Below are 24,856 nucleotides of genomic sequence, written 5' to 3' on the forward strand. Positions count from 1 at the left end.
CTGCCTTCGGCTCAGGTCATGATCTCGGGGTCCTGGGATCGAGCCCGGCATCAGCATCGGGCTCCCTGCTCCGCGGGAAGCCTGCTTCTCCCTCTCCCACTCCCCCTGCTTGTGTTCCCTCTCTCGCTGTGTCTCTCTCTGTCAAATAAATAAATAAAATCTTAAAAAAAAAAAAAAAGAGAGCCGATATAACGGGCCCACTTCCAAAGAGTGCAGAACAGGAAAGGATTAGTGTCTGAAGAGCAGCGCCTCTCTGAGACAGGCTGCCTGTAAACCCCAAGTGTGCCTGGAGGTCCTGATTCAGACCTATTAACTTTGATGAGGATTACTTTGGGCTGTCTGAGAAAGGAGGAGCGCCAGCCTCTGGAACAAAGGCACTTCGCTTTCTCATCTCGACAATGGTGACCTTCATCTGCTTTCCCCTTGCATTTGAGTCACTTGAGATGAAGACCCTGAGAAGAAAAGAAGAACAAACAGGAGATTCCTCTTGAAACAGTGGGGTTGTCCCACCCTGAAGCCCAGTGCGTTGTGGGGGTCAGGGAAGGCCCGCTGTCCTCTCCCCAGCTCAGCTGGCTCTGGACAGGGCCCCAGCAGGCAGGCTTACTTACAAAGAGCAAAAAAAATTGTTGAGCTCTTTGATATACGGTATCTATTTGAAAAAAAGTGTTTTGACTCCTTTCTTTTCTGAGGAGGGCCATGTGGTACTGATTCCTTTTATTATTTCTGTTTCCCTGGTGAAGCGTCACTACACAGTCCTTGTGTTTATAAAGCGGGCTTCTTGGGGCCTTCCTCGCCCCCCTGCCCCACTCCCCTTTCTCCTCCTCCTCCCTCAGCTCTCTTCTGACGGGTTTCACCGTGTTTATAAAACATCGACTAACAAGCTTACTTTTTCCCTGTCTCCGTCGTCTTCTTCTTCTGAAGTTTATTGCCCCGTATTTTTTAAAGCCCGAACCGTGCCAACAGGACGCTTGGAGGGAGGCTGGCGGGGGAGGGACAGAAGAAAACACCTTAGGCCTTTTGCAGTGCAAAGTGACACTGTGTTTTGGTCCTGAAGAGCATCTAGTAGCTTGTGTGGTCACTGAAGCGGGGCACATTTTGGGGGAAGAGTTGTGTTTGCAGCTTGGCCCTGCAGGCCTCCTCATTTTGTTAACGGGCTAAGCTTCTGCCAGACATTTTGGCTTGAATGGCAGGCTCTGCAGAGGAAAAAACAGGTAACTGTTTGGCCCCTCGCCTAACCAGAAACTAAGTTAGACTGTCTTCTACCCAGAGTTTGGCCCACTTCCCTGCCAACCTCTCTCCTGCTCCTTCAGCGTAGAACTCCCACCGCGGGCTGGCTGGGTCTCCCCACGCGACCCACGGCTCCCAGGGAAGCAGGTGTCATTTGTGAAACCGTCTTGGTGTGATAGAAGGAAGACAACTTTCATCCCATCCTAGGTTCCCATCACCCCAGAGGCCCCAGAAAGTGAGGGCAGACCTCGAGTCTACGGAGGATGTCTCCAGCAGGGCGTCACGGTGGTGTAGATAATGGCCGTAGGCATCGGGGCAGCAGGGACAGCATCCTCCCTGTGGGGGTCCCACTTGCCACTTCAGCCGAGTGGCCTTCTCTTGAGGTGCAGTCCTGTCGTGCATGCCTTCTGGTCTTCGCTCCCTGCCTGGACCATCTTCTGAGAGTGAGGGATTCGCTTTGCTGGTTCCTGGGTCCCTCTCAGACTTATTGTGTCTGAGGAGCAGGACTGTGACGCCAAGGGCCTCTTGCTAAACTTGGCACCCTCTCGGCTTGCTTGCTAACAGTGCAGATTTATAGATTCAACCTCAAGGGCGCCTCAGAGACAGCGTCAACCCCGAAGCCTGGGCCCAGGCCCTCCCAGAACGGGAAATACCTTTATGGGCCTCAGGACAAGAATTGCTGAGTCGTTTCCTGTCAAATTGGAAAGCTCTCTGGATCTAGGGAATTATCATAGTAGCCTAATGGGCCAGAATAATCCTTCTGAGGTTCTGAGATGTGAGGCTGGTCATGAAAATATATCACTGTTATTATTTTTATTATTTTTAATTACCAGGAACTCCAGTGGGTCATGCTTTAACCATCATGAAGTGGTGTCCAGAGACTACGAGAGAAGATTCTTTGCCTTCGTTTGGCTTTACTAATTCTCCACTTTGTTCTATTTCTTTTCTTGGTTTGTTTTGCTTTTATTTCTATTTTTTAACCATTTGGGTCTGTATATATGTATGTGTGTATTTTTGAACCAGTAAGATTACAGAAGAAATAGCAAGAGATGTGTACCAGGAAAGAGTGATTCAAATTTAAATTCCTCCACTTACCACTGTGTGATCTTGGGCAAGTTATTTAACCTCTCTGTGCTTTCATTTCCCCATCTATGAAATGGGGATAGTAATGGTATCTACCTCAAAGAATTGTCACTAGAGTTAAATGAGACCGTGTAGGTAAATGGTTGAATAGCAAAATATGGCCTAGAAGAGGGACTACATCAGTACTAGTTGTTATTATTATTGTTGTTGCAAATGATTGCTCCTGACTTTTGACCTTCTGAGGTCTCATTGAGGTCATTAAATTGAACTCCTTTTCAAGACCTAAAAAGTAAAAGAGCTATCTTGATAAGCTGGCCCTCAGACAGACACTGTGTTCCCAGAATGTGGCCATTTGTACAGTCTCTGTCCATTTGTGTCTGTGACTTTAACATACCCAGGCCAGGTTTCCCCCATCTTTTCTGCAAAAGTCAAACATGTGGGGTTATAAAATTTAATTAATCAATGAAGTAAAATCATGCCTGAATTATAAATAAAGTAAAAGTGCCTCTCTCCAGGTTACCCAAGTCATGCCACTGAAGGTCGTGATAGGATGGAAAAGTAACTTCTTGGCAACAGTGTATAGCTCACATGGTCCTTCCAAATCATCAGTGTCCTCATTAGCAACTGAGAGTTAGATAATTTTGACACGGGAAGTTCGGAGGAGGTACATGACTTGACGGTGGTCCTAGAACCGTGCCAACAGGACGCTTGGAGGGAGGTTGGTGTGCCTTTGTCCCATGACCCTTGAACCTAGGACCTCCAAGATCGGATGCCAAGTTCCTTCCTGTGGAGCACAGGGCTTCCTCTGGAGGGCTTCCTGGAGGAAGCTGACCACACCCGCTACAGCACCGTCAACCCTTTTTCCAGGTATTGCACGTGGCAGCCCTACCAGGACACCACTCTTCCCTACAATTGCAAGAGGAATGGGAATCCTCTGCCTTCCTAAAATGAAAGACACATCTCACAACTTTTTGGTAGAGTTGGACCAGCCTTTGCCAACTCTGTCTTCTCTCTGCTGCCTTTTGCACTTTCCATGTGAACTGGAGCCTTCCGCTTTTTCTGTGCAGGGCTTTACGGAAGATTAGAGGTCTCTGTTAATTTTGTGCAGCCCCATAGCTAAAGCTTTGATTTAGGAAAATCAACCCCAGTAACAAATATTGGCTTCAGAATCCGATAGACCTTCAGATTCCTCTCTGACAGGGTTAACTGTATGATCTGGCATAAATTATTTGCCTCTCTGAGCCTTAATTTCCTCATCTGTACTTCACTGGGTTATGGAGGAAACTGATTCTGAGGATATATGTAAAGCACTTCCTATAGTGCAGGCACAGAGAAGGTAGCCCACAATGTGATTCTCCTTTCTCTATTTCTGGGTTGGTCTCTTGAGACCACCTTGACCTTGGGCTCTAGGAGCCCTACAGGGGTTGCTTGGCTGTGAGCCACAGCTATATAGTTCACCCACTACATGAGGAGAAGCTGTGCAAAGCCTGTGAATATAATTTTGTCGGGTTTTGGGGTTTTTTTTTTTTTTAAGTTCAATTCGCCAACATATAGTAGTACATCATTAGTTTTTGATGTAGTGTTCAGTGATTCATTAGTTGCATATAACACCCAGTGCACATCACATCACGTGCCCTCCTCAATGGCCATCGCTCGGCCACCCCACCCCCCCACCCCCTCCCTTCTGCAACCCTCAGTTTGTTTCCTGGAGTCCAGAGTCTCTCATGGCAGTGCATGTAATTTTGAATAGTCATTGAAATGTTTGCCCTCTGGAAAGTGAGGGTTTGAAATTTGAAAGTTTGTGTCAATCACAGGAACTTTGGGAAGATGATAATATCTAATGGAATTTAAATGAAAAATAAATTCTCTTTTCAACTAAGGAATCTCTTTGAGTCCCACCTTCGTGGTAAGACTGTATTGTGAAGTGGTAAACAATAATAGTTTATTCGACAAAGATTTCTTGAATACCTCCTATGCACTGAGCACCATTCTAGGAGTTGGATACACAGAAGGGAACAAAATGAAGTCTTGTCTGCTAACTGGTGCAGTTATCACAGGCGTCGCAGGCACTGGGTACCATGCTAACACTTGATATATATTTCTTTTTTTGTTTTTTTAAGTAGGCTCCATACCCAACATGGGGCTTGAACTCATAACCATGAGATCAAGAGTCACATGCTTTACCAACTGAGCTAGCCAGGTGCCCCTTGATATGCATTTCTTACTCTGCCTTACAAACCAAGAAGTAGGAATTTGTATCCACATTTTACAGGCAAGAGAACCTCCCCTAGGTAAACAGTCAGCCTCCTATCAAGCCAGGAACCCAGGTCTACTGTTCATTCAAGTTCTTTCTCTTTACTATATTCAGTGGCCTCTCCACAGGAAGTCTGTGTCCTCTCACCAGGGTGAAGCCCCTCCACTACAAAGTGTAGTACTTCACCACTTCACTGGTCAGATGCTCACCTGTGTTCTCTCTGTTCTCTATGCTCCGTGTCACAGTGGACTGCATGGACCCCACGTGTTCAGGCCGGGGTGTGTGTGTGAGAGGCGAGTGCCACTGCTCCGTGGGATGGGGAGGCACCAACTGTGAGACGCCCAGGGCCACGTGCTTGGACCAGTGTTCGGGCCACGGAACCTTCCTCCCAGACACCGGCCTTTGCAGCTGTGACCCAAGCTGGACAGGACACGACTGTTCTATCGGTAAGTGTGGGGAGAAGGGCACCACGTGGCCGGAGGGAGGAGCTTTCCACCATTACATGTTCACCATTCATTCCCCATCAGTGATCTGACCCTGTTCCCAGTCATTTAGCTGGGGGGGGGGGGGGGCGGGCAGGGGGGGTGTTACTTTTCCTCTTCCCCTGAACACCATCCTTCAGCACCTGTACTTTTAGATCAGCAGAGGATTCAGAAATTAATCTTCACATCATTTCTTCCATAGTGGTGCCTTGAGAGTGAAAACATTGCCCTATAACCATGTGAATTAGAAGAGTAGATTGAAATGTCATCTCCCATGTTATGGTGGTCATCCTAGAGGAAAGGCCATAGGGAACAGTGTGCCTAGGTGAGATCTGCAGGGATGAGGCTTTAAAGGACTCAGGTCCAGGGGTACCTGGGTGGCTCATTCGGTTAAGCGTCTGACTGTCGATTTCAGCTCGGCTCGTGATCTCAGTGTTGTGAGATCAAGCCCCAGGTCGGGCTCCACACTCAGCAGGGAGCCTGCTTGGGCTGCTTGGGATTCCCTTGCTCCCTCTGCGCCACCCTTCCTCTCCCCACCTCTCTAAAAAAACGTGGGGGACTCGGGTCCCAGCTCTCAAACACTTTGGTTTCACTTGTTCATCAGAATAAAGTCTGAAATCAGTGTATTATTTAGGGTTCTCTGTGACCTGATCCCCACCAGCCATTCTGGCCAGATTCTCTGCTAGCCAGTAAGTTCCATGAAGATAGCAAACGTGTCTGTTCACCTTCCATGCCCAGGACTCAACACAGGCCTGGCCCACGGCAGCTGCTTGAGAAATACTGATGAATGGATAATAAACACCTGAAAGGACACATGATTGAATGTGTTCTTCACTGTAGTGTTCAGTTCATATATAGAGGGTTTATATATATATAACATTCAAAGGATCATTACATTGGCACCCTTCTGTTCATAAGTGCTTTACGATTTGTAGACGCTCTCCAGAGGAGGGCTGAATGAAAACATGTGTGCATCACCTAGCACAGTACTGAGATATGGTAGGTGTGTTCACTTCTCAGATCTCATTTCAACAGAGTCCACTGTTTAAATCCACATGAAAGCCCTGCAGGAAAGGTATCATCACCCCTGTTTCACTGATTTACATAATACTTTAATCAGTGAATACTTTTGAATACCTACTATGTACTAGACACTCTTCTAATCAGAGTTACAAAGAGATGAGAAAGTCCCGATCTTTGTTGAGCTTCCACTGAGGGAGACAGCAAACAAACAAATGAAGAGAAATCATGATAAAGAAGCTAAGGCACAGAAAATTTTTAAGTAATCCCACCCAAGGACACACAGCTAAAAAGTGGCAGCATCCCCCACTATGGTTTTGTTTTTTGTTTTTTTTACTTAAATCACTTTCTTTACCACGCCACACTGTAAACAGAGTGCAGCTCAAATAACTCATTATGTTGCATGTTAACAGTCCTTTTTGTGATCAGGCAAGATGGCTGAGGCCTTTGGCAAAAATGAGATCCATGCAGCATTTGTGCCTTTGGAATACTCTGAACTACCTTGCCCCATTAAATGGAGAATTGATGTTCAACATGCAGTCTAAATTGGACTTGTATCCTTGTTTGCAAAGCTCGCATTAAGACATGATTGCAAACACAGATGCGCAGGATCTTAGGAATAATTCTTTTTATATAGCTCCGTTTATAGCAATATAAAAAAATGGTCCTCTTGAAGCTACACTGGCTTGTATTGTTTGTTATGTGGCCACAAAGCTAATTTATGATAGGTATATAACTGTCTGTGCATTGTTAATCCCGGATGAAACTGTACAGCCTTTCATGGAGGCAGGTATAACTTTGGGTGAGATCACTAAGTATTCTTTCATTGGTCCTGTAAAAGGACATGGCAGACCCAGTGGAAGGGACTTTGAATAGAACTGTGAGAGCTCGTCTTCCTCCCTTCCTCGTACACCACTCCCCCATAACTGGTGTCAAACGTGTGTATGGCCTCGTGTGCAAAGGCAGAGGAGTTCCAAGTGATGAGAAGTGTCCCTGAGCTCAACAAACCTTGGTTCAAACCCTGGTCCTAGTTATAACTCTGGGCAAGTTCCTTCCCCTCTCTGAGCTGTAAAATGGAGGTGGTGACATTCCCTACCCTCTAGGGTTATTATTTGGAAAATTATCATGTGGTGAATTATTTAAGATGATATTAAATAAGCACTTAGCATGCTACTCAGCTTGTGATATGGGCTCAGTAAATGTTAGCTGCTGTTATGATTATGACTAAAACAGCCGCTGATGAGAGCCCCTGATATTAATGAAGACATTTGATAGAGGCAAGATGAAATATGCCTTTTCAGAAATGTAGATTATAGTTTTTAAATCTCCAAACTACAGCTGACAAAAACAGTGTCATGACTGCCAACCCGGCCAGGAATTTCAAAGATGGCTTCAAAATTACTGTCTCCCCTGGCAATAGTAATAGCAATTTGTGTTTGTCAAGTGCTTCCCAGCCTACAGAGATACATCACACACGCACACACACTCCCACGGTGACAACCCCGTGGGCAGGGTGACCAGGTAAGACATCACCTTGAGGCTCAGGGGTTGCCAGGCTTGCCCGAGGAGGCTGGCAGCCAACGTTCAGCCTGGGGCCCCTGGGCCTCACCTGCGGCCCAGCACTCCGCGTCGCTTCTCCACGGGCCACTGTTTCTCCTCAGCTGTCCCTCCCCCCAGAAGCCAGGCAGAAGGTGAGCAAAGGCACTTGGAAGGTGGTTCTCTCTTGCCCCCCGCCCTGTATCCGTGGTACCTGCTGGCCTCGGTCCTGCCACTGCCATGTGCTAACTGTGTGACCTTGGCAAGGTACTGGCTTTTCTGGAATTCAGTTTCCTGATCTGAAAACTGGAGATAATGATGTCTCCCTCAAAGCTCATGTGACCGTCAAATTCTAGAACGTATGTATGCACATCGAATAGTGCCTGGCTAGAGTGAGCGCTTCGCGTCTCTCTCCTACCGCCCTTCTGAGGGCACTTCAGCCAGTGGAAGCTGTTTGAAAGCTATCAAGTTTTTGCCACAAAGCTGAGCAAGAACTGCCTTACTGACTGGATGCCGCTGAAGCTGGGGGGCTGTCTCTATGTCCAGGGGGTTAGCTATAAGGTGGTGGGACAGGCACTGGACTTCGCCTCAGAAAATCTACTCCCTGCTAGTAGAATGGCTTCGGCAAGTTGCTTAACTTCCCCACCCCTGCCACCTCAGTTTCCTTCATGGTAAAATCACCTATGGGACTGTGGTAAGGATTCAGTGAGAAGATGGAGGTAAAGTGGTTGACGCCACGTCTGGCACGACTTGGACCCCCGTGAGAGGCAGCTGCAGCTCACCCGAAGTGCTCCTCACACCATCGGCACCGACTGTGGCTTGTGGGGTTGGCAGAAATCACCACTGGGCCCTCATAGGAAGGAGGACCACCTCTTCCGAGATGAAGAGATGTCTCACTCTTTGGCCCGGGGAACAGGATTTAGTGAAAGCAGCTGAAATCAACATGCCCTGTACTCAGCGACCGGCCTGTCATGAAATGTGAGCTGACAAGTTCCTCAGCACTGTGGTTACACTTGTGGAAACAGTGAAGTCAGATTTTATGTAAGGATTTACTCAGACCCCCAACTTCCCAGCAGCTTGGCTTCCATCTCAGCTCAGAAATTCCTCCTGAAATCTAGCCTCCTTCATGGGATATTCCTTCCTGACAAACAGTGTGAGATAACTGTTGGGACAAATGCCTATGGCCTGGAAGAGCAGGGGTTATAGGCCCCACCCCCCACACACCGGTGTCCTCAACTCTGCACCCAGTGGGACTTGGCTTTTCCAGTCTTGGGGGGATGATAGTAGTGATGATGGTGGTGGTGATTGTTAGTGTTACCGATGGTAAAGAGCTGGAGAAAGGAAATGACTTGTCCAAAGTAACTCAGCTAGCGTTGGGGGTATAGTGGTGAGCATAGCTGCCTTCCAAAGTAACTCAGCTAAGTGGTGGCAGAGTATGAATTAAATCTAGGAGCTCTGTTTCCAAGTCCTCAGCTCTTGCCTCAAGCCCCCTTTCCATCCAAAGAGGTTTCCTTACAAGGATGGAGCGTTACTTAAAGAGCCACCCATTTCTTAGTGCTTACCGTGTACCAACTACTGAACAGTGCATTACAACCATTATCTTAGTTAAGGTTCATATGAAAACTGTAAAGAAAGTATTACCAGTTCCATTTTCTAGATAAGGAAGCTGAAGCTCAGGAAAGTGAAATTCCTTGCCGGCATCCCCCCATCGGTAAGTGGCAGAGTCCAATTCAAACCAGATATGGCTCCAAGCCCTCTCCCAAGCTCTGTGGTATACTGAGCAATATATTGTAATCTTGCCTCTCTCTTGCCAAGCTGTGAACTCTATGTGGTTAGGGTCTACCAGTATCCCTAACGCAGGGCCTGATATGGGTTAGGTTCTCAGCGATTACTCAATAAATGACTTACCCAGCGATACATCAAAGAAGAAGCTAGAGGCTCTGCCCAGGAAGAACCCAGCACATTACCAGTCTAATCTGTTCTCTAAGGCCCATCCTGTGTACCCCCACATCCTTGCACACACACACACACACACACACGCTCACACACATGCAGGGGCGCACGCCCTGCAGAGCTAAAACCAAAATCCCTGGGCTCCTTCTCTGTCAGTTTCCAGACCTAGCTCATGTCAGTTTCGTGTGCCTTGCCCGCCAGCCAGAACCCCTCCTGGAGGAGAGCTGGCATCATTTCACCTCCTTCAAGTTTTCCCTGAGGAGCAGCCCTGCTGGGCTGGATGCCTCATCTGCTTATGCATAAAGTGGGTGCGCCCACCAGCGCTGCTGAGCCGAGTGACTGTCCCTACGAACCCCAAGTTGGACTTTCATTCTCTTGGCTGCCTTAGAAAAGGGAAGGAATTTAACCTCTCCAAGATGGTCCTTACAAGTAGAAAAGTTTACCTTTCTTTCAGAGCCTAATGACTCCTTAAGAAGATTTCAGGCTCATTGATGTTTTCCAGGACACCATTTCACATGTGGTCCCTTAGACCCATCGTTTGCCCCTCTGCTGGCTCTCCTTCAGGTCTTCCTCCCCCTCTGCCCCTGCCTAGTAGCCTCGGTCCTCAGTCTCATAAATTCACTCCTCATTTCCACTGCTCTGTGAGCTCGCTCCAGTCTTGTCTTCCACAAATAACTTCTGTGTGTAAGGGTCCTCTTGCGACATTGCATTCCTTTGGGTTGCTGACTCACAGAAGCAGTACATGACAGAGATTCTGCCTGTAAAATGCCTATGCTAGTGGTTTATGATTCTTATCATTTCATTGCAGTTGAGTTTCATGGAATAACAGGTGGAGATTTAGAGGATGGGTTCGGAGGTAGCATGTGCAGTCGGAAAGAACCGCATGGGTTTTGGACTGGGACCAAGCTAGATTTTTTAAGACTGAGCTTATCCAAAGAATATGGCTAATGATACCTGCTTTGCAGGGTTGTTTTTCAAATTAGCTTTAATACATATGTATAAAATGCCTAGCATGGTGCTGGCATTCAATAAGTACTCAATAAATAAAGTATCTATTTTTAGAATGCGTGATTAAATCTAAATTAGCCAAACAGCCCTTAGACTCTTGCAAATTTAAGCCTGAGAACAATTTATACAGTGAAGGTTTGGAGCCAGACCTGGACTTGAGTCTGTGTAACCTTGAACAACTTGCTTTCTCTCTCAGCGACTCAGCTTCCTTGCGGTTTCTGACCCTCTGCCACCCACTCCCCCCAGCCCATCCCTGGTCATTGAGTCTAGATGAAGCTATTAATGAGCTGACATATTTATCCCCAAACAACAGCACAAGGGCCAAACAGCATTAGCATCAGCTTCCTGCCAGATAACGAGCTTTCTGAGCTCAATTCCAGAGAGGGGCACAGCCTCACAGAGAGAGCATCCCAGAACAGCTCCAGACCTGCCCCTGCCCCTGCCCCTGACAGTAACAGACATCCACCTCATTCACTCGTGACCCTTCCTGGAACTCCCTGCATGCTGGGTGCTATTCTGGGCACCGAGGATCAGAGAGCTTCAGCCCACTCAGGGGGCGACACCTAGTTAGGTGGTGTGATAAGAGCTCTGACTGATGTGTGTATGTGGGGTTTGGGAGCACAGGGGCAGGAGCAGTGAGCTCAGCTGGAAGAAAGGTGAGAGCAGAAGCTGAGACAGTCTTCCCCAGGGAGGAGACTTGTAAGCCAGACCGTTAGAGGGCGCCTGGTGGTGGGGGGAGTCCAGGCAGAGGGAACAGTGTGTGCAAAGTACCCAGGTGTGCGGGAGCATCATCTGGAACATCCTGCCTCTGATTGGAGAGTAGCAGCCGTGGGGGTGGGTAGAAGAAGGAAGACCAGAAAGGTAGGCAGGGCCCAAGCCATGGGGTCCACTGAATGCCTGGCTGAAAATCTTGGATTAAAAAATTGTTCAATGTGCACTGAAGATTTCCCTGTGAGACTTCATGTCAGGGCACCTTCTTTAGCTCTCTCAGCCTAACCTGGACTAGGTTCCACCTTCGCTGAGGGGGGACCTTCAAAATTCAAACCCAGATCCTCTGAGCTGCTGATTTCCTCTCTATTCCTCTCCTCCCCTTCCAAAAAGAAACGCAAATCCTAAAGCATAGTTCACAACAAATATGACTGGATAGATAGGGAGCGGAAAATATCTGTTATCAAATTAAGTCACAATTGACAACAAAATAAGCCCAATGTTTAAAAAAAATAAGAATAAGCTGAAAGTAGTAACAGGGTTAAAAAAAAATCAAAGCTCTAAACATAGCATTTGCATTAGTGCTAAATTTTAAAAATGGTAATTCAATTTTATTTACGAGGCAAATATAATTACATTTAAATTTGAGGGAACAGAATTTAATTCTTATTAATGACAGAAAGACTGAGTGAGATGCTTTAATGCCAGAGAAATTGTCTTACGTTCATGGATGGGAGAGAAAATTAAATTCAGCGTGAGCATTCTCCCTGCTACAAGTCTCATGTGTGTAGCCAGAATTGTTCCCTCTCTGAGAAGCATTAGCTTCTCAGCCCAGAAAGCACAGCACTGACATCCAATTAAACATCAAAAGGAAATGATCAGGCCGGGCTATTTCTGTATAGGTATGTTACGGAAGAAGAAACCCGAGGTTAGAATTTCAGCCGAGGAATAATATCCATTGAGACTTGACATTTCCTGTATCCCTTCCCAATGGCAAGTGATAGCCCGAAATCAAAGTTCAGAATAGTAAATACCAAAGAGATTGACACTGAGGCAGAGAAAGAAGGGGAGGTGTTGGAAGGAGACAGAGAAGAGCCCACCAGTTGTCTGGGATGTAGCATGCATTGTTGAGACACAATGAGATGGTCAGCTCCTAACATTTAATCAAAGACTGGGAAACTGGGCCCAAACAGGCGTAGTAACTAAATAGTGCCAGAGTTAAAGGTTGATAAACCAGGAGCTGGCAGCTTTGTAATTTGGGAGAATGTCCCCTGACAGCCCTAGAACATTTTTGATCAGATTGGAGCTCTTCAGTATGTAAATAGAAGCCCTCCTGAAATTGGGCTTCAGAATCGGGTTTCTGTTTGGATGCCCAAGCTGATGACTTGTACACAATCTCCAGTTGTCTTCCTGAATCAAACTGCTGGTATATAACTTGTAATTTTAAAATAATAACTGTTCTTTGAATGGAAATTTTATTTACATTTACAGAGCTCCTCATGTACGTGCTTCATGATTCATTCAGACAACAAATACATAAGCCTCTGACACCGGAGATGGTGTTGCTCCCAGGGATCCAGAGTTCAGAGAGCTTGAAGGATTTGCCCAGAGACACTCTGGGAAAACAAGGATTCAAATCCATCTTTCTCTGGGCTCAGAGCCCATGTTTATCCCTGGCATAACTCTGCCGTTGGCCATTTCCAAAGTTCATGCTGATACTGTTGATGAATCAAGTATGAGGTTCATAAGGTTTTGCTTCATTGGATACCACTGCAAAGAGCCACATAAACTGGATCTTGACCATGAGGTACCTGGTGGTACTACAGGGACTCAAGGAAAAGAGTGATGGCTTTCAGCCAGGATGATCAGAGGGTCTTCCCAGAGGAAGCGGGATTTAAGGTGGGTGATATAGGTTGGGTTTGAGTTGGCAGAGAGAGAAGGAAGAGACAAGGACCTTGCAGCAGCCAGTTGTAGAAGTCAAAGACTTGCAATCTGTTACAAAGATGCAACAGAACATGGCATTTTCCAGGAAAGACCGGTAGTTTGGAGTGGCTTTGCTTAGGATATTTGTGGCACTAGAGAGAGGGAGAAGAGGTGAGGGAAGTTAGCAGACATTCAGTCACGTATGGCCTTGAAAGAGTTTAGGTTTGATCTGTCAGTGGGAACCACTGAAAAATTTTAGGCAGAGGTGTGATATATGGTGAGGTTCAGTTTTGGAAAGCTTACTCTAATATTGGCATGTAGTTGGAGGTGCCGGGGAGACATCTAGGTGGAAGTGTACAGGAGCCAGTTTAGATAGGTGAGCACGTGACTGGGTGGAGAGGTGGGCCTTTCACAGAAGGATATCAGAGTCTTTGGGAAGAGGACTGAACATCGCTATCTCTTCAGCTCACCCATTTGGGCCCTTTCAGTGAGGTTTGGGTAGTGTTCCAGCCCTGGCCAGAAATCCACATCCTGGGCATGTTATGTGGCTTCTGTGCTCACCAGCCCTTTCCTCCCTTGTTATCCTTCTGCAAAGTCAGACCCTATTGGGAGGCCTCCTCCAAGCTAAGTTTGAACTCCTCTAATCAGGAAGCCAGATTAGCCTCCAATTAAGATGAATAGCAGTGGCTTGCTGCTTCCTGTGATAGGTGCTTCCTAAAGCTCGAAATTCTGGTCCTAGGGGAGTAAGTGTGGAGACTGCTATGCACCAACATCCTGGAATCCACTTTTCTGCTTGGTTTGAAAGCACTCCAAGCTCCTCGAGTGAGGTGAAAGGCCATGTGGTTTCCAAGGCTCATTAGCTTTCTGCCAACTGGATCTGTGGGACAGAGCAGGGCTGGGAGCAGCGCTGACCCTCCGGTGAGAGGGATGGAAGTTGGAAAGCACCCGAGAGTGGCTTGGGTTTGGCCTCAGTGTCAGAAGGAAACCAATTACCATAAGGAAGTTGAAGGCTCCTTTCCCGTACCTTCCTCTCCTTCTGGCTTCTTCCTGAAACCTGCACTGAGACTAAAAACCATCCGCCCAATTTAGTGAGAGAAGGAGGGAGAAGGGTGTTATGTTGAAACCTATACTGATACAGAGATATAGGGATATCTGTCCATGGGAGAGAAGGTAACTTGTAAGTATCCTACTGTGTGCTGGGTCTGGTGGCAGCTTGGTGCTCCTTTACACACGTGGGTAGACTTGAGTTCCTTGAGGACGGGAATAATTTAATGTCATTTCTGAAACCCTAGCCTCTAGGAGTAGCTGGCACATAGTAGGTGCTCAGTGTATTTTCAAATCAAGTTTAGGATTCTGGCAGATAGGAATCCTTACCACCATTGTATAAATAACAAAGCTAAGGCTCAGAGGTGTGCTGTGTGGCTGGGAAGTAGCAGACCAAGCTCTTATAGCAGCATCTGTGAATTCAAGCCTCTGTTCTGTGCAAAATGGTAGAACCTTGAATAGTTACATGGATGTAGTCAGAAGATACATTTCCTGTGTAAGACTCACCAGGGAATGTAGAGGCTGGCGACGGCAGGGCTGGGGAGGCAACACGGGGAGACTATTTGCCCTGATAAAGGTTCACATCAAGTGCTTTGAGAAGGCAGGAGGTGAAACTTTCCAGCTGGGGCACTAGAAGGAGGCTTCAAAGAGGAGGAGCCAGAACTCAAAGCCAATGTACAGTTGAACGTGGGAAGATTGAGGTAAGAGGGGAACCCAGACCATGGAAACAGCTTGTAGAGAGGCACAGAGGAGGGGCCACAGAGTGTGGTATGGCCCCTGCTTCAGCCATTTGTCTAGCTGGCCCCTTCCATGACCATTCCTAAGGCAGCCATCAAGTTCTTGCTCGAATACTGACACACATGTCCTATGGGGCAAAGGGCAGGCACTTCTTCTTTCTCGACCCTTATTTTCCTGTCTGCAGAATGACTAGAGCATCTCTGAAGTGTCCTCTCACAATCTCATCACAAAAACCACTCCTCTAAGTTTTGCTCCTTGTTTTCTCTCTTACCCCTAAATCCATCTGAGGGGGATCCCAGAGGCAGGCCACTTCCTGCTGAAAGCCAGCTCTCTCCTTCTCCATCATTCTCCCCTGGTTCTGTGGTCCTTCACCTCCAGCTGTTCTCCTTCATCACCCACAGCTTCCCTTGTCTCTGTGCCTCTCTCCACGTCCACCTTGCAAAACCCATGACCGTCCCAGCCACTCACCATCTCTCAGCTTACAGGCCACTTCGAGCACTGGAAGCCAAATCACCTCATGTTCATGATCTTTAGCCTTTCCTGGGCCCTTCCAGCTGCAAGTCTTCTTGTACTTTGTGCGTTCTTGCTCTCATTCCCCAAGGGGCTCTTTCAATGTCCACATCTATCCATCAGCAGAGATTCTTACCTCACTGAGAACACTAAGCCATTGGTGAAGTGCTTTCCCATTATCCTGGCCTGTCCCTTAAGCGTGTCTCAGCCTACATACCCCTCTCCAGAAGATGAGGTGCCTGCAAAATGCTGTCCCCAGATTATGCTCCAGATCTGGTTCTCCCCAGCTGCTAAGGGGCACCTCAGTTATTCACATCATCCCCTTGCTTTCCCCAGTATTGTTAAACCCTCCCTTCTCCTGGCTCTTTGGAGCATATAAACATGATATAGTTGCCATACAGTGTTTACTCTGTAAAAGATGTGCATGATACTAGGCACATTACATGGTGTTCATTTAAGCCTCACAGATGAACCTGAGATGTTAGTGTACAAACCCTGTTTTGCAGATGAGAAAGCTGAGGCACAGAAGGATGAAGCAACTTGTCCAAGCCACAGAGCTGGATGGATGGATGGATGATGGATGGATGGATGGATGGATGGATGGATGGATGGACGGACGGACGGACGGACAGACAGATGGACGGGTGGACAGATGGGCTGTTAGATGGCCTGGTAACTGGATAGCTGGTTAAATGATTAGATAATTGGGTGGATTGGACAGATGGATAGGTAGGCAGACGGATGGAAGATGAACAGACAGATAAACAGACACACAAAAGGAAAAGTACTTAATACGGTAATGTTCGATCAGGGTGAGGAAGGAGACTCAGACTGACTTCAGAGCTCCTGTACTATAGCTGGGGTGATGATCTAATACATAACTAACAATCGTGGGAATATGTCAGATTACAGCTGAGCTCCTCAACCTGGTCACACAAGTCACAGACCAAAGACCTATATCAATCATAGTCACCTTCACTCTGGTTAAGTACCTTTGAGCAAGTCGCTTAATCTCTTCAAGCTGTTCCCTCAACTCTGATGCAGGAATGAAAATACCATTGCAGGGCTGTTGTGAGGATTTCATGGGATAATATTTGTGTGCCACCAACAAGGGTTCTACAGTTTCTCCTTGTTTCTAGCTTCAAATGGTATCTAGTGTGCCTTGGACTTAACGTGTACGAGGATTTCAGAGAAATTCCCCCAGCTGTGCCCTAACTCCAGTGAGCTAGTGAGAAAACAGAAAATCCTAGCAGGAATCATCTAAAATTATTTAACCCTCCCTTAAAATTTCTTAAGGGCATTCTAAGAACCTCAGGCCCTAAGCAAAATAGAACAGTTTTTCCTATTATCCCTTTTAGTGCTAAATACAAACTTATTAAAAGACTTCCCAGGAGGTCACATGGGGCCCAGACTTTGTTTTCCCTGCGTTTGCTCCTTGCTCAGCAGGAAAGCACGCAGATCCTTGGGTGGGGACCCCTTCCAGTCCCTACTTGTGGCAGTTTTGAGCATTTTTCCAAGTCGAAGAAATTTTATGAGAAGAATAGATGTAAGTCTGTCCCTTTAGGGGAATGCCACAGCTTTCCCTACCACCTATTTTAATGAACAGGATTGTCAAGTAAGTCCAGACAAATTGAAATGTAGCTGCTCTAGGTCCCAGGCTTCATCCAGGCTCATATGGGGATTAACATTTAATGAGAGGAGCCTGGGGCAGTGTTTTCCCTTATGTATATGCTTTGGGGGCATGATTAGCCAATAGCCAAACCTAATATCTTTCCCTGCCCTTTTCCACTTCTTCCTCACGTGCCTACTCCCTTCCACATCATGGAAGGAGAATGGGCGTGATGTGAGCAGCAGCAAGAAGGAAGGTGTGCATGAGGGTGTACGGGCTGAGACCCTTTAAAATTACAGAGTTCTCAGTCAGGGGTTGCAGATGAGTTCCTAAGAAGGTTAGGCGCAAAGGAGACCGAGCCCCTGTGTGAATATATCTAACCAAATAAATGTTATACAATATGGCCCTGAGACACAGTTGAGCCCAACTGATGTAACACTTCTTCCCTGAAGCTTTTTTTTTTTTTTTTTATTCATCTGTTCTTTCAACAAATATTTGTGGAGATCTCACGCTGTGCTACGTCTGGTACCTGCTGCCGGGGAACCAAGTTGAGAAGAAGCTAGAGCCTGCCATTAGGGGGGCTCCTGGTCTGGAGAGAAGACAGACGTATGTACAACAGTGAGGCAGGGCAGAAAGGAAGATGTGTGGACATGGCTTTCCCTCCGAGAAGAGCTAACTTGTTCTTGGGCCTGACCTGGTTCATCTCCAGGGTCCTGTATGGTTCTGTCAAGCACTTCATGGGCTCAGAATTAGCGTGTTAGGGCAGCTGGAGATTTTCACCTGATTTCAAGAGGAAGCCAAGGCTACAAATACATACGCTTCTAACTGGGTATTGATGGTCTTGACTGATGGTGCCCTGAGAGATGACTAGAGAAAGCATACCTAAATTTCGAGGCTGCTTACTATAAAAGCTGGTATTTTGCTCTTCAGGAAGATTCCCCTGTGCTAGGTGAGTAGCAGCTCTGCTGATACAAGATGTCTTATGTCCTCATCAGTGGGTCGTGTACATAGCATAAGTTACACAGGGCCTTTCACGTATACCCTTCTCTTCCATTATCCCCACTCACCTAGTGGGGGACCATGATTACTCTCCTCACTTTGGGTGTGAAGAAGTATGGTTCAGAGAGATTGAGTCATTAATTCTCCAAGGACTCCACAAGGACCCAAGGAAACTGGGGAGTCAGAATCTGAGCCCAAGTCTACCCTACAGATGATATTCTCCATAGTACTTGAAAAGATTCCTCTCGGGGCCCGAGCCCTCCAGCATTCAGCCAGTAAGCTCTGATGTTTATCACGTGAAGGTCAATGGGCATTGATCAAGTGCTCACTTGTATCGGGTATGTTCCATAAGTCAGAATTCACCTCTGATGTTCTGACGTCAGTCCAGTGCACGTGCCGCTACACCTCCCTTGTTCTTGCACAAGAATCTGTGTGTACAGAACTTTCTATACCCCAAACTGTGTGCCGGGCACTCTGGAGAAGTCTCACTTCTGCCCACGTTAACTTGCGTAACTGATTGCGGTTATGTCCTTCTGTTGTGCTAGAGTAAACTCCCTGAGGTCAGGAGAGAACCATGCCTGTCACAATCACCATTGGATCCCAGTGCCTTCTGTTGGGTTTGCTCATAGCGGGCACTCAAGAAATTAAACAAGTGAGAGTAATTCCTACAACCCTCTCCAGTTGTTGGTATCATCCCCACATTACACCTGAGGCAGCTGGAACTGGTGAGGAGCAGTGACCCGAATTTCACAGAGTACCACTTATATTAGGTAAGGGACAGATAACCTGTTGAAGCACATTCTTCAGCATCATCCTATTTAGTTTCCAGCAACCACTCTGGGAAGTTCTATCTGCTTTAATGTCAAAGCAAAATCAAGAAGGAAAACTAAAGCAGTTCCTTCTATTTCAAGGGGAAAACAAACAAACAAACAAACAAAAAAAGGTGAGACAGATAAGAAAAATAACAACAGGGCCTGCAACTCAGGGCCAAATGATAAAGTAGCAGCTCCGATTTCTGCTCCCATCAGGAGTCAGTGCATCTCCCATGCAGGCAGAGAAGCCATCTGCAGAGGAGAACCTGAACACTGACAGGTTGTGTTGCCGTCAGTTAGCACCCCATAAACATCAAGGTCACCCTGTTCAGGCCCCTTCCATTAAAATGTGTAAGAGCTCACAACCCAGCTTGTAAAAGGCTGACGGAGAGGTGCCCAGCCGCCAGGCAACCTTAGCTTCATGCCAGGAGAGCATGTCTAGTGTAAACTGGCGAGGAAATGGAGGGTTTAGATGGACAGCCCAGCAGTCTCCAGATGACAAAAGTGAGACTGAGTGTCTGGGAAATTCTATGTAGGGGATCTCAATTCATTTGACATCAATCCAGGGGCTGACTTGGATATAACAAAGGATAAGCAACAGGGCCAGAAAAGGAGACAGATCTGCTAGAAGAACCAGGAAGTCCCCACAAGGAGAGCCCACCTCTTTGCTGATCAGGTTCCTTAATCTTACAGTGTCACTCTGGCACATGGCTCTGGGAATTGTCAAAACAAGGGAGAAATACCTGTAACCATATGACCTTGTAGAATCCACTGATGCTCTCTGGGTCTCAGTAGTGGCCTCACCTCTAGGAAAGATAGTAACCAAGGGTTCTGACAGCATTGTTGTGATAGTTCAATGAGAAATTGTATATGAAGGGTGCTTCAAAACTCTAAAACCTGATATAAGTATTAGTTATTAAGCCAAAAATGGCTTTCCCCACACCCTACCTCATTTGATCTGACACCAATCCTATGACATGGGTGAAATGGGAATTATTATACCTATTTCACAGAGATAGAAAGTGAGGTTCAATGAATTTCATAAGTTGCCACTGGCAGATATCCCAGCCAATACGTGGCAGAGCCAAGGGTAAACCCCAGATCTGTCTGATCCTAAAATTCATGGTGTTTTATTTACTGCATATAAGCAAGAAGGTACAGCAGTAAACACTATAGATTATTTGGATGATCTTGGGATTCCAATACCGGTTTGAGCTTTGTCTGGATTGTGATCTCCCAGAGGACAGAGATTAGGTCTGGTTTTTCTCTGTACTCCTAGCACCAGCCACGGTCTTCAGCACATAGTAGGCATGCTTGGAATACTATAGGAATAATGAGCGAATCAGTATGACTGTGTTGATACCTACTATCTATCAGGCATCCTCTAAAGGGATGCTGTCACCATCCCCATTTTACAGAAGAAAACGAAATTCAGCAATCAGATAGGTTGCCTGAGGTCACGTAACTGGCAGAAGATATTTGGAATCACATCTAAATCTGATGCTCTTCTGTCCACAACTGCCTTCAGATTAATTAATATAGGAATGGCCTACCTGTTAGCTAAGGCCTGAAGTCAGGCAAATGCTGGGGAAAGGCAGCCTCTTGTGCTCTAGACTCCCTTGAACTCTATATGCCCTGCTGCCTGAAAACACCAAGGCTTTGGCCCAAGCAGCCTGTCCCTCTGCTGGCTCACACCTCACTGAACAGAAGCGCTGTTTGCTATTTACTTTTACACCATAAACTGCCACCTGGAAAAAGTGCTGAGTAAAGCCAGACAAATGCTAAACTAATTGTTCCTCCCCGGTCTCTCAGGGGAAAGTTCCAGCCCTGAGGCAAGCCTTGCCTTCAGAGTCACAGAGGGGTCACTACTGTAAGGAAGGGTTAGAAATTTCAGAGACAGGACTTCGGAAGGCCTGGGGCCTGGAGATTGTCATTCTGTGTCAAGACATTGTGTGAGAAGGAGGGAAGGAAGCTCGAAGAAAGTCCTGAGAAAGCCACATTCCTGGAGGGCTGCTGGAGGTAGTGACACTAGCCCACAGCCCCACCCCAACCTGGGAGGTTTTCGTAAGGCCAGCTCACTAGAGACAGGCCAGGACTGACCCTCAGCCAGGCTGAGCAGGGTGTAAATGAATCATTTTACATTCTCAGGCTGCCTATAGCCCCAGGCACCCAAGGATTCATCCCTTATCCCACAGACTTCAATTAAGGGTCTGTTCTGTGCCATGCTCTGTGCTGAGTACCAAGCATAGAAGCAATCAGGAAAATCCAGTCCAGCCTCAGATATCCCTGGTCTGACAGTGAGACAGGCACAGAAACAGAAAATCGGTTTACCATGTAATATGGAAGGGCAAGGAACGAGAGAATAACCACAGGGTGAGTCACAGACTTCTCAGAGGAGAGACCCTTGAGCTGAGCCTTGGGGGTAGATTATGCTGTATAACATGGAGGGTGTTTATATCACAGACTCCCACCGTCTTAGAGCCAGAGAGACCTTAGATGCCATCAAATTCCCCCTGAAGCCGATGAGGAAACCCAACACCCGCTGAGGGGGAATGACATCCCCAAGGTCACACAGCAGATGAGTGGCTGAGCAGGCGTGGGCCTTGCACGCCTGGTCCTTGGACTCCTAGTCTAAAGTTCACTGTCCTCAGAAACCTGTCCTGAGTTAGGCATCTCTGCCATGCCCTTCTCTATGTTCCACTTCACCGGGTGCTCGCCACAGCCCTGACGGTCAGCAGAGGTGCTGTGAGGCATCCTCGTCACGGCCCACACTTGATACATCCCGGACGTCAAGGAACCTGCCTGTGGTCGCATAGCTCAGAAGCTGCTGAGCCTGGCACAGAACCCGGGGCCCCCCAGCTCCAGGTCAGGGCTCCTTGCACCCATTTTATAGTGGACATTCTCCTCTGGGCAGGTGAAAAATCTGATGTGTCTCTGCGTGTAGTACCGCCCTTCCAGGTAGTGTGCCTGACAAGGTGTCGGGCACAGGGACACCCCATAAATGGTGACTCAACTGTTGTGTTATGGGGTTTTTTTTGTTTTGTTTTGTTTTTTAATTCTAAACATCATAGCCATTGCCTTGTAGGTTGATGTGGAAGGTCTCAGCCTCTGAGATCTAATTTTGATTTATCCCCTTTTTCAAAAAAATAGCTAGACTATTAGTAGCTTCTAAACCAGGAATATAGCTTGGAATCTTCCAAGCTGTCATGGGCAAATGCAACCTGACACAGTGCCAGTTAATTTAGTTTGAAAGAGAACAAAAGCGTGGGGTTTTCATTCGAAGACTGTCGGGCCATAAGGCACAGACTGCAGGCAGGGTCCCTGTCACAGCCCTGGCAGAGAGCACCCACAGCCACGGCTGCACGACCTGTTTCCTAAAAACCCGGGTCAGAGCCTTCACCACCTCTGCCTGTGTGACGGGGAAGCTGTCACTGGCCCCGCGCCCGAGGCCTTGTGAATTGGGCCGTGTGCATACTGCACCAAGTCACAGACGGGCCTTTGTGAAGGGCTGGGCGACTCGACTCTGGCTGTGACACGGTCCCCCAGCAATTTGCTTTGGATCCAAAAGGCCATGGAGGCGGTGCTTGGAATTAGAGTGGCAAGGCAGTGTGCAGGAGGACGGGCACGGGCAGCAAAAGCACAGAACCGGCCCCCAGAGTCCCCACCCCCACCCTGGGGTGCAGGGGGCTGGCCTCCCTTTCACCCCTCCTGGAGGACAGTCAGGCTGGAAGGAAATGCGGGCCCCAGACCCCCTGCACGTGCCGCAGCCAGACCCACGAGCACTTCCCTTGGCCATCAGGGACTCGTCCTCACTTTGTTTTCACACATTACCAGTTTTTAATTAAATGTGACTTTTCCTCACATCTGTTCAGAAGGCCAGTCCCCCTTGGAAGTGGTGAGCACAAAAGCAGGGACGGGCTGGTGGTAGGGGAAAGCAAACAGAGCAGAGCCCTTCCATCGGCCTATTTTGGTAAGGGCAGTGGGCTCAGGACGGGCTTTTGCCTGGAGAATTGTTCTCACCCGAGGGTCATTGTTCAGGGAGATTAGCCTCCCAAGCCTCCGGAATCCGGATGGGTCCCTCCCAGGAGCCAAGGTAGGTAGCCAAGTGTGACCCTTGTTCCCGACGATGACCGGCTCAAAATGTGTTTTCTCTCTCCCCTCCCTCCCCCACCACCCTCCCCACAGAGATCTGTGCTGCCGACTGTGGGGGCCACGGTGTCTGCGTGGGGGGCACCTGCCGCTGCGAAGAAGGCTGGATGGGGGCAGCCTGCGACCAGCGGGCCTGCCACCCACGCTGTGCCGAGCACGGGACCTGCCGCGATGGCAAGTGTGAGTGCAGCCCCGGCTGGAACGGCGAGCACTGCACCATCGGTATGGCGGGCCCACGCCCGGGGCGGGGGGGGGGCGGGGGGATGCGTCTGCTGGGGGGCGCATGCTGCCTCTGTCCGCATGTGGGAGCTGGGCACAAAGTCCTTTCATCTGGTGACATTATGGTTGGCATTTCCCAGCAGCGACTGGACTTAAACTCACCACTGGGCCTTTTTCACCTTTTCCCTCCCAGTCTGCATTTCCCAGATGTCTGCTAGCTGGTTGGCGTGCCTTGCCGTGTGCCCCTCCTGGGCCAGATGCAGTAGGGCTCTGCACTGAGGAGCTGGGGATCAGGAGTAAGGTGCACGACTACCACTTAGCAGTTGTGAGCTGTCCTAACGCCTCTCTGAGCCTTGGTTTGCTCACCTATATAATGGCTGGCACAGAGTAGAGGGCTCGATAAGCGTGGCCATGATGATCAAATTCCTGATCTGCTCTCAGCCCCCCACCACCACAGGCCTGGGATCCTCGGAAAAGCTTCCCATGGGCCCCGGGCCACATCTGCCTCCCATCAGGCCTGGATCCCTCCCTCCCCTGTCCTCAGCCTCCATCCTGTCTGCATTTGTCTCCTCTCTGTTCTCTGGGGGCTCCTCAGGCCGCCCCTGCTGAAGCAGCGCTGTTGGCAGGTCTCGGACCAAGCTGATCACTCCGTTCCCTTCCTCCTGCCTTGCCTGCTGCTTTTGTTGATTTTAAACACAGCCAGACATTTTGCTTGGTTTATTATCCTGGAAGGAGCACTCACCAAAAGCTCTCTATTGAATCAACTGGTCTGTGTGTGTGTGTGTTTAACTTCTTCCCCTTGCATTTTTTTCAAAGGGAGGGTCTGTGATCAGATGGCAAGCACATGGCTTTGGAAGGCTGGCTTCTGGGTGCCTCTCCAGCTCTAAACGTCACCTCTTGGGCCTTCCAGAAACTGGGAGACGAGCCCCAGACCTTTTGAGCAAAGGGAGCCACTGCTTTTTTCCTTTTTTTTTTTTAGGCTTCATTCCTTTTGTAATCTGAAATTAGTCTATATTCATCATCCCCATGTCCGCAACCTCACCCTGGTGATAAATGGCAGTGGAAGGCCTTGTGCTTATTAACAATAATAATGGCTTCTAATTTTTGAGCGTTTACAATGTGCCAAGCATGTGCTAAGGGCTTTTAACTGCATGATTTCATACTCCAAAGAGTCCCCCTGTGGAGGCATGCATGTTATTCCCTCCTTCTCAGGGACCTGAGGCTTGAGGTCACTTAGCCTGTAAGAAGTAGAACAGGAATTTGAGGCCTGGTTTCCAGAGCCTCGGTGCAGGGTCCCTGTACCAGCTGCTTGCTCTGCGGCTCACAGGACAGACGCCGGGTTTTCTACGAGGCATCTGGCTCACATCCCTCAGAGGCTGTGCCGCCTCATTCCTGTTGCACTCGGAGTTGCAAACCTAGTTGCCCATCCCAGACCCTTAACAGAGCCGCTCCAGAGCCCAGGGCAGCCCTCCCCACTTTGTCCCCAGCAGCAGGTGCCGCAGTGTCTTAATGCACGCTTCTGGGTGGCTTCTTCGTGTCCGTGTCATCCTTCCTGAACACCCCTTCATGGGAAGTGGCCCTA

At 48.1% G+C, this 24,856-nt stretch overlaps 1 protein-coding gene across 2 annotated transcripts in view; it reads left to right on the forward strand.

Annotated features, from left to right (window-relative positions):
• The window catches only part of TENM4 (teneurin transmembrane protein 4), a 711,368-nt gene that overhangs the window by 569,853 nt on the left and 116,659 nt on the right, over nt 1-24,856 (forward strand). For both annotated transcript variants that reach the window (XM_027580077.2, XM_035722936.1), the window contains 2 exons: nt 4,810-5,010; nt 23,092-23,277. In XM_027580077.2, coding sequence (XP_027435878.2) covers nt 4,810-5,010; nt 23,092-23,277 — 387 coding nt within the window. The remainder of the gene's footprint in view (nt 1-4,809; nt 5,011-23,091; nt 23,278-24,856) is intronic.

This window comes from Zalophus californianus, chromosome 11 (genome assembly GCF_009762305.2).
Source record: "Zalophus californianus isolate mZalCal1 chromosome 11, mZalCal1.pri.v2, whole genome shotgun sequence".
Classification (NCBI taxonomy): Eukaryota; Metazoa; Chordata; class Mammalia; order Carnivora; family Otariidae; genus Zalophus; species Zalophus californianus.